The 9,425-nt window shown below is 40.2% G+C and overlaps 1 protein-coding gene across 3 annotated transcripts; it reads left to right on the top strand.

Annotated features, from left to right (window-relative positions):
* The first annotated feature begins 21 nt into the window (after positions 1-21).
* On the top strand, positions 22-8,016 carry LOC309528074 (damage-control phosphatase ARMT1-like). 3 transcript variants are annotated; one of them, XM_082215297.1, is made up of 5 exons: positions 22-210; positions 2,419-2,524; positions 3,119-3,354; positions 5,640-5,805; positions 6,842-8,016. In XM_082215297.1, the coding sequence occupies exons 1-5, from the start codon at positions 149-151 to the stop codon at positions 7,601-7,603; spliced, it is 1,332 nt and encodes a 443-aa protein (XP_082071423.1). In that variant the 5' UTR covers positions 22-148; the 3' UTR covers positions 7,604-8,016. The 3 variants fall into 3 exon arrangements, with proteins under 3 accessions (XP_082071423.1, XP_082071425.1, XP_082071424.1); XM_082215299.1 differs by having other exon boundaries at positions 46-197; XM_082215298.1 differs by having other exon boundaries at positions 95-254.
* Positions 8,017-9,425: the final 1,409 nt, after the last annotated feature.

Raw genomic sequence — 9,425 nt, 5'->3', positions numbered from 1 at the left:
ATCCCTCCGCCCGCCCTCCTTTACCGAAGGGGCTGGTTTGCTTCAGCGCCCCTCCTCCCTAAGCCCGTTGAGCGAGGGAGCTCAGCCGCCGACCAATGGGATCAGGCGTTGCTTGGGAAAGCGCGCAGCTGCGCCGGGCGGCGCTACGATGAGCAAAATGGCGGCGCCGACGGCAACGCTGCCGCCTCAGCTCGCGGGCAAGTTCAAGGGGTGCGTCCCGTCTCCGCCGCTTCGTCGGGGGCTCTGAGAAACGGGTGGGCGAGGGGTGAACCGTCGGCCATTCGCGGGGAGGCTGGAGCTGTAGAGTACCAGGGGACAAGGGTCCGGGTCTCTTCCCCTCCTCGCTCGGGGAGCCGGGGCGGCTGAAAACGCGGCACTCCAGTGAGCCGCTGTTTTCCATTTCTGCTCTTCCTCCGAGCTCCAGTTCGCTTTGCACGGAAAGCCGGCTTCCAGATTCGGAGCTGCCTCCGCGAATTATTTGCGAGTGTGGCATTTGCGGTCTCAGAAGGGTGTCTGTTCCCCGCACTTTGAACCGCTTCTGTTTGGGAAAGGGAGGTTTCGCAATAGAAGCCAGGAACACAGTGGCCTTTTTCGGCTGTCAGTGGGTGGTTGGGTCCGCTCCAACCCTCGTGCTGCAAGTATTCACGTCTTCCCTGCTCCTCCTGCAAATCACTCGGTGGTTTGCAAAACCAAGTTTTCTATTACGTCGCAACAAAGCATAAACCATACATGTTTCTGAGCCGGAATTAGAAGTGAGTTTCCCATTCAGGCTTGAGGCAAAACCAGGAAGTTAAGTCAGAGGAACAGAGCGCATGTGAAGCTAAGTTTGAGATGTCCAAATCATGATTTGAGCAATGTCTTTGACAGAGGACTATTTAATCAATATATTTGTATTCTCGCGTATTACATTTTATTTTAACCATGCAGTTTTATTTGACACAGAACCTATGGGCTGCATGCTGCTTGTCATGGGAGGTGGGGCGCTGGGGGGGGGTTAGTGAGGCCAAAATTTGACACACACCATAACCTTCTGGCAGGGTCCTAGAGCCCTGCTGCCTCCTCAAAGCTTGGAAGTGCTAACTAGGCTTTGGGAATGAGGCGTGAGAGCTCTAGGACCCTGTCAGAGCCCTCATGCCTCCTTCCCAAAGCTAAGCGCCTCCTTACTTTGATTTGGGAAGGCAGTGCAAGGGCTTGGAGGGGGGTGTCAAGATGATCCTTGTGGTCCCTTCCAACTGTACAATTCTATGAAAACCAGTTTTGAAAATATGTTTATCTACTGTGAAACCCAGCAATAATACTTGAATTGCCATTGATTAACAAATCATACATTTTCTTACTATTCTAGACAATAATTCAGATGTACTGACATCAGAAACAAGGCATTGTCTCCCCCTCCTCTTTTTTTGAAGAGAACTAAGTTGTTTATTTGTTAATAGTAAAGAAATAATAATAATAATATGGTGCCCATCTGACTGGGTAACCCCAGCTACTCTAGGCGGCTTCCAACAAATTAAATGAATGTCTGAAGACTGACATTTTGGTTTTAAGATAAGGATTATTAAAAGTGTTACCCAGAGTCATAAATACCATCCTTTAGATATGAATTAGAATATTTAGCTTATTTGACCAAGTTCTTATTGGTCTGGGACATTGTTTAAGGAAGTTGCTGTGAACATATGAAGATGAAGTGTAACTGCAATAATCCATCCTTTATTTTCCATGGTAAACTGTGTGAGATTAAGACCACAAAACTTCCCCCCTGCAAGTCTGGACACTTGGAAGTAATATTTCTGCTTAATTTTCATATATGGAATCAGTGTATTGCTTAGGACTGCATATCAGTTGGGCAAAATCTTAATGGCTTCAATGTTTCAGTGTGATAAATACTGTGTTTGCATTGAGATGTGGTGTGGAGGGGTATGAGAGGTTTAGAAAAAGGCTGTGTTTAGACATAATGATAAACCATAATTTATTGTGTATAAGAATAATAGACCTGGGCTCCTTCCCTCTGCTCTTTCTCCTCCAGAGCCACAAGGCGGTGATGGGAAGCTTTCACTTTTAATTTCAGTTTTTTACAACCGTAAATTGTGGTTAATCTTAAATATGTCATGTTTCAAACAAAGTTTAACCAGTTCGTCAAGTTCAAGCAAGAAGATGAGCATTGGTTTATTGAAAATGGAAGTAAAACTTTCCAAGCTTGTCTTATCTACAACAGGGAGGGAAGGAGTATGCAAGCTTGGGAGGAGGTGAGACTCACTTTGTGAGCCAACATAATTATGGGTTACCATGATATCTGAACACAGCAGTTTACTCCTTCTGTGTAGAAATTAACTTTAATAAAGTTGCCTGATGGTGATTCTGATGGTGATGTAAGTGGCTATTTACAAGCCTAAAACAATATTGTTTTGTTCTTCATAGATCCTTCGCATACAATACAATTAAAGATAGGCTGCCTCTAATCCTGACTAAAGTTATTGATACTCTGCATCGACACAGAAATGAATTCTTTGAAGAACATGGAGAAGTAAGAAATTGCTGCCTTTTATTCTTTCTCTTTCAATGCTGTTCTCTTAAAAACCTTAAGCAAATCAAACTTTGTGTAATTATTTCTGCATGCTTAAGGAAATATTTTTCTGCTTCCATAAGAACATACAAAGAGCCTTGCTAGCACAAACTAAAAAGCCAGTATCCTTAGTGGCCCATGTATTTGTCTCAATTTTCCATTTAAGCCTTTTCAGCTAGTGGCCCTCATCACATCTCTTGGCAGTGAATTACATAAATTATTCCTTGTGTGACCAAGTACTTTTCTGTCCTGAATCTGCTGCCATCTGTTTAAACAGATAACCCCAAGTTCTAGAATTCTCTGTCCACTTTTCCCATGCCATGTATAATTTTATAAACCTGTAACGTCTCAGTCACCCTGAGGCTACAAGTTGCCTACCTATGGACTAAAGCATTTGGTTATCATGTTTGACACTTGGGTTCTGGACTTTCGCTTTTGATTGGAATTCAGTCAAGTTATTGCAACTCTACAATTTATTGAAGAACATAACTTTATGAACAAAACACATTCAGATTGAAAACATTTGTTTATCTCTTCATTTTCTCTTAATTTTAGAAAGGTATTGAATCTGAGAAGAAAGCTATAGCCTATCTCTCCAGGTTACGGAATGAGCTGCAGACAGACAAACCACTGATTGCCTTGACTGATAACCTCCCTGACAGCACTCTCTGGAACCAGTGCTTAGAATATCATCAAAGTTTATCAGATGAACCACCAAGCTGGTTTCAGTCTCCTTGGCTATATACAGAGTGTTATATGTATCGTAGAATTCATGAGGCACTCGCTCAAAAGTAAGCATGTGTGTTGTTTGCTGTTGTATCGTTTCTGTCTGTGGGATGGGGAACTGGGTAATAAAGTTCAAGCTTAAGGTAAAACAGAGAAAATAACTCAATCTTAAGTGCCAGCTGTTTTCCTTTTTTTATTCCTTCTCCTGACTTCTAGTCAGCAACAGAGTGATAGTTGCCTCTTGCATCTGGCACCAAGAGCCAGAGCAACATAGCAGCAGTTTGGGTAAATAGACACCATCCTGTGAAGGACTCCAACAGCCATTTCTGGGCTTCGGTTATTTCCTCTGAAACCTGCTATGCGGTACACAGATCAACAGCAGAGTGCCAGTGGAACATCTGAAGACTGGGGAAGGTGAACTTTGTTCCTTCCTAGTGACTCTTGTCTATTTCATGCATTTTTAATATTTTCTAATCCACCTCAAAACCTAATTTAGTAGGTATAGTATAACTACAAGTTGGAATTTTAGTGTCACTTCTTGCTACAAATTTTGAAGTCTTTGTAATTCTCTTTTTCCTTTGCTTTCTGATTAATGATAGACCTGTAAAGTGATTTGTTCACTTTAGCCTACAGCTTAATTGAATGAAACGAAAACTGTTGGCTACTTTTTTTTGAACCCCCATCCATAGAAAAACAGCCATCAAATAAAATAAAAAAATCAGTTGAAAAATACTGTAAAGTTAATGTGTTAATAATAATTATATTAATTTACGTAACTTATAACCCACTTTCACAGCTTATACAGTGCCTCAGGATATAGTAGTTACCCAAATCTGGAGTACAGATTGCATGTGGAGTCCTATCAGATGACATTGAAATGATGAGGAAAAAATTGTTAACATTATTTTCTCCTGTTCCTGGAAGGATGAAGGAATACCTTGTTTCTTGGGAAGAAAAAAATGTAAAGTTCGTTTCAATTTTGAAACCATTCTGTGTTTCATAATTACAATGTTTATTTGTTATATATTATTGCTTGGAATTATTTCTCTATAAAAGGTCGTATAAGCTCATTAAAATGTCAAGAAATGTGTGCTTTGCTTATGAATTAATTATTTTAAATAACAAAAAACATTTTATATTGAACAACTTCAGATATTTGATTTCTGTACTTCTGTCATTTTTATTAGACAGGAGCCATGTGTGTTAATAAGGGAGGAAAAAAATATGAAATATTCCTGGTATATTTATAACTCAAGCTATTGTTTCCTTCTCATGCATTTGTGTACCACATCCAAACCACTGGTCAGAGTTGGGTAATAGGGAACAACTGCAGCTCAGTAATAGAGTATCTGCTTATCAAGCATAAGCTCCCAGTTTCAATCTCTGGCATTTCCATGTAGGAATGGGAATGTTCTGTATGAAAACCCTGAAGAGCTGCTGCCAGTCAGTGTAGACAGTACTGAACTACATTGGACCAATGCAGAAGGCAGCTTCTGATTTTATATATTTGTTGCATGTATCTTATTTGGTAAATATGTACTGCAGATTAAACATTCCTGCTTTCGGCTCTTGGCCAAGGAAACAGAATAGTGGTGGGATGGATTGGTGTATTTATGATGAATGCTACAAGTATGATGAGCAGGGGCAGGGAGAATCTGAGAACTTTTGTATTTGTTCTCAAACACCTTTCTAACATTTACATAGTAAAATGAAACCTGTTTGACTAAGGATGGAACTTCCTGTTGTTCTTTGTAGCTACACTATTGGGAGCTAAGCCATGGTTTGGCTGAGTGTTACATGTTACATTATGTGTCCTGATTCACACATAACCCTAAGCCAAAACGTGGCTTAACATAAATAAGCAAATGTGCTAGTGCGGTTAGGAAATCACAGGTAGTTCACTCCTCCCGCTGCTGCTACACTACCAAGAGCTAGCACATGGTTTGGCTTAGGGTTCTGTGCAAATGTGCTCCTAGCTTGTTTTTCTCTAGACAGACAATGAGCTGTATAACTAAGGTTTGGAGTGAGACAAACCACAAGCCGAGATTCACAGGTAACACTAAGCCAAACCATGGCTTAGCTCCCAATAGCGGAGCAACAGCAGGACCCAAGAAGGAGTGAAGTGCCCTAGTTTTGTACAAGTATACTTGTTTATGTATATTAAGCAGTGGTTTGGCTTAGCATTTTGTGAATGAGGCCCATGACTTTGAGCTGGGGTGTAGAAGTATACAACATAGCACCATGTCACAGGGTAAGCAATTGGCGGGGCAGGGAGCTCAACATGTGGATGTGGTCTTCAGTATTTATTAAGGTCAAAAACTAATTTATGTTTTCCACCTTTCCTGTTTAGTCCACTCATCAGTGACTTTGATGTGTTTAAAGAAGAAAAGATACACAATTTCTTTGAATCTCAACAAGCTATAATTCTAATGAGTACTTATCTGCAAGAAATATTGAAAAACGTGGAGAAACTAGATGAAAATTTATTGGAAAAGGAATTTTTAAAATTGCTTCAGGTAAAACTAGTAATACTTACTGTTTATTTAATGTTGCACATATTTTCTAATTTTTAAGTTTCTTGTTTCAAAGATGGCCTAATGTAAAACATGAGATGTATCACATTTCTGATAAGAAATGTTGAAAAGTTATTCCATGCCAGCAGAATAATTTTAAGAAAGTTAAGATCCTTCAACAACTCATATACTGTTCTCTGCAATGTTGTTTTAAACGGTGAGTAAAATTCTTATATCATTGGCTGCACTTCTAATATTGGGGCACAGAAACGAGCACATAATTCTTTTTCATGCACATAATTATTTCACAGCTCTGAAATAGATGTTTTTGAGATGTTAATTTCTCAGAAATTTATTTTCTGCTATACCCATGGCTTCCCCTGATTATCTTTCACAAAATAGCATTTACATTCCTTCTGTTTTTTCTCTCTCACTTATAATCTGTTGTCACTTATTCCTCATTGGAACCTGTCCTTACAAAGTTACTGATGTGATGCTCATTTGTTGAAAACTAATAAACATCACCTAAACTTGCGACTAAAGTATGATGGATGTAGTTTTTGCTTTTGAATTTAGAAACCTGGGAGTTAGCTGTGCTCCGCAATTCACAAGATGATTTGCTGCCCTGGGTTGGGGAATGGCAGAATATAAATTGAATAAATAATAAAATTATCCCCTCTCCCAATAAATCAGCATCCTGCTCTAAATAAGGGATATATGTACTTGAAAGGAGGCTTCAGTGTCCATATCCCTATCCTTAACCCTATCTTGCTAGGCAATAGCTTGTGTAAATGGGTGTTGTGTGCATGGTTCCCCAGCTTAATCCAACAAAGGTAGTTGATATTTTTAAAATAAGATTGAATCCCCTCAATTAGTTGTTCAGAAGTAAGGAGACGCTCTTCTCTGCTAAACAGCTGACTACTGGGAATCCAGCTTTTTTAAGTATGCCGTTAAATCTGAATCTAAATATATGTGATAGATAGTGCAACAAGGCATTACTCAGCTCACAGGGATTGTGTACTTTTTCTTCTTCTTTTAGGTTTCACTGTGGGGAAATAAGTGTGACCTTTCACTGTCAGCCGGTGCAGATAGTTCTCAGAAGTCTGACCCATTACAGTCTGTGGAAGAGTTAAAACCTTTTATCTTGGTGGATCACATGGAAAAGCTTTGGTCACTGATTATAAACAAAAAGAACATGAATAAGCAGACTACCAGACTTGATATAATCCTGGATAATGCTGGTTTTGAACTTACTGCTGACCTTATACTGGCTGACTTCTTGTTATCCTCCAAATTAGCTACTGAAATTCATTTCCATGGGAAAAGCATCCCATGGTATGTGTCAGATACTACGAGGCGTGACCTGAATTGGACAATTAAGCAGATGCAGGCAGCTAATCACAAGGGGATGTCTAGGTGTGGTGTCTGCTGGGAGGGCTATTTGAAAAATGGCGCTTGGATTTATCATGATCACTTGTTCTGGACCTCACCACATGAATATTGTAGGATGGCTCAAGTGGCTCCTGATTTGTACAGTGAATTGCAGAAGTCAAATTTAATTATTTTTAAAGGTGATTTGAACTACAGAAAGTTGATAGCTGATCGGAAGTGGGAATTCACAGTGCCGTTCCATCAAGCCTTGAACAATTTTCACCCTGCCCCTCTCTGTAGCTTAAGAACGCTAAAATGTGATATCCAGGTTGGGCTGAAACCTGGGCAAGGTGAACAGCTTACTAAAACTGAACCTGAATGGATGATCATTGGGAAATATGGAATAATTCAGTTTGATGCTGCTTCATGATTGATGTGCAAAGTTTAAAGGACAATGCTGTGCTAAATGCTTTTGTTGGTCAAGGTTGAAAGACCGCTGGCTTTCAATATGCATGTTCTCTTCTACGGGTCTTACTGCTATTTTTAAGGTGGTGTGCAATTGTGACATTTTACAAACCCTTTTCTGGTATTCATGGTCTTAAAAAATGAAAACCTCATTATTCTTAGATATTTGTAAGTAAAGAATGCTTGACAGAGGAAACACTGAGTGAGAGCAGCTTTAGTAGCTGCAGTTTGTCTGACCTCTATTCTAACATTAATGACAAAATATTGCACTTTGATTTGCTAAACGTTTTTGCTTTTCTGTAGCTCAAGTCTTACTTTAAAGCTGCCTGAACTTCTCTGGTCAAGATTAGCTTAAATAAATAAATGGATTCAAATGTATTCAATGGATAGGCTTGAATTCTTTCTCCAGTATAAGCGGTATCTGCATCAGTTGGTGGTAGTTATTATAAATTACCGTATTTTTTGCTCTATAAGACTCACTTTTTCCCTCCTAAAAAGTAAGGGGAAATGTGTGTGCATCTTATGGAGCGAATGCAGGCTGTGCAGCTATCCCAGAAGCCAGAACAGCAAGAGGGATTGCTGCTTTCACTGTGCAGCGATCCCTCTTGCTGTTCTGGCTTCTGAGATTCAGAATATTTTTTTTTCTTGTTTTCCTCCTCCAAAAATTAGGTGCGTCTTGTCGTCTGGTGCATCTTATAGAGCGAAAAATACAGTCATCTAGTACTATTGCGTAGATGGGTTTATGATACAACAAGGTATTCAGGTGCAGTCATCTTACATAATTCTAGATATATTCTGGCTTTTCAATTGTACTTTCAGTTGTTGAAACAGTCCCACAATCCCAATAAGCTCTTGTTTTTCCAACACCAGCATCTATTAACAGACCTCCTCAGAGTCATGGTGCAAGGATAGTCAAGCAGCTTTATCTTTTAAGTGTAGAATCAAAATGGATTTTCAACATTCCCTCTAGTACACCCACATTGATGCTAAAATTGTGGTGCTGGCAGTACTTTCTTTAGTTGGAGTCCCATTAGGGTGCATACAATACCAAATTACACAAACACCTAAGGTACACCTCTGTACCTCCCTGCCACTGAGACAGTGGCAAGATCTATTTTGTATTCCTGTAATTATTAAGAATTAGCTAATATTGTCACCTGGTTCTTCAATAACAATCCCAGGTCCAAGGGTCTTCCTTCACCTTTAAAGAAGAATATGCACCCAGGACCAGTATTTCCTCATCTGTATAGTCTGTCCCTCTTACTCCAAGTTTGTCTTGCCTAGATTGATCTTAAGCTTTGAGTCTACTGCAGAGCCCAGACTCTTGTTCAGGGATACTGACAACATGGGATAATCTCAACTGAGACATGAATGACAAGCAACTCCCTGTCCCTTAAGCCCGTTCCAGGGCCAAAAACAACATGTGTGCTGGGGGTCATGCATCAATTGGAGGTGCACAAAAATGTAGCTGCCTGTATATAAAATTTAGAGGTGTCTCGCTCCTTTGGCTCTGCTGTGACCAGCTCCATCCTCTCCCTCAACTGTCTCCTTAGTGTAGCCATTCCACCAAACTCAGTGGGCAATCTGGGAGGCAGAAGGCTCCTTCCATCATCAGCTTTGCTGAAAGCCCAGCTCTATCAGGCACCTCCTACCCATCAACTGTGCCAGCTGGTCATTATAAGAACAACTGTTCTAAGAACTGGTGCCTGAGTTTAATTTTTTCCTCCTCCCTCCCAGTCCCTTCTCCCTTGCGTGCCCCGTTTTGTAAGTCTGCGGTTATAGAATAT

Source organism: Podarcis vaucheri (assembly GCF_965113315.1).
Source record: "Podarcis vaucheri genome assembly, chromosome: 3".
Taxonomy (NCBI): Eukaryota; Metazoa; Chordata; class Lepidosauria; order Squamata; family Lacertidae; genus Podarcis; species Podarcis vaucheri.
This window is presented reverse-complemented; position numbering and strand designations above follow the sequence as displayed.

Excerpts from the sequence above, each read along its gene's own strand:
- LOC309528074 (XM_082215297.1), top strand. The coding sequence starts at position 149 with ATGAGCAAAATGGCGGCGCCGACGGCAACGCTGCCGCCTCAGCTCGCG. Across the intron at positions 211-2,418 it reads CTCGCGGGCAAGTTCAAGGG|ATCCTTCGCATACAATACAA; the intron begins GTGCGTCCCGTC and ends TGTTCTTCATAG. Across the intron at positions 5,806-6,841 it reads AATTTTTAAAATTGCTTCAG|GTTTCACTGTGGGGAAATAA; the intron begins GTAAAACTAGTA and ends TTCTTCTTTTAG.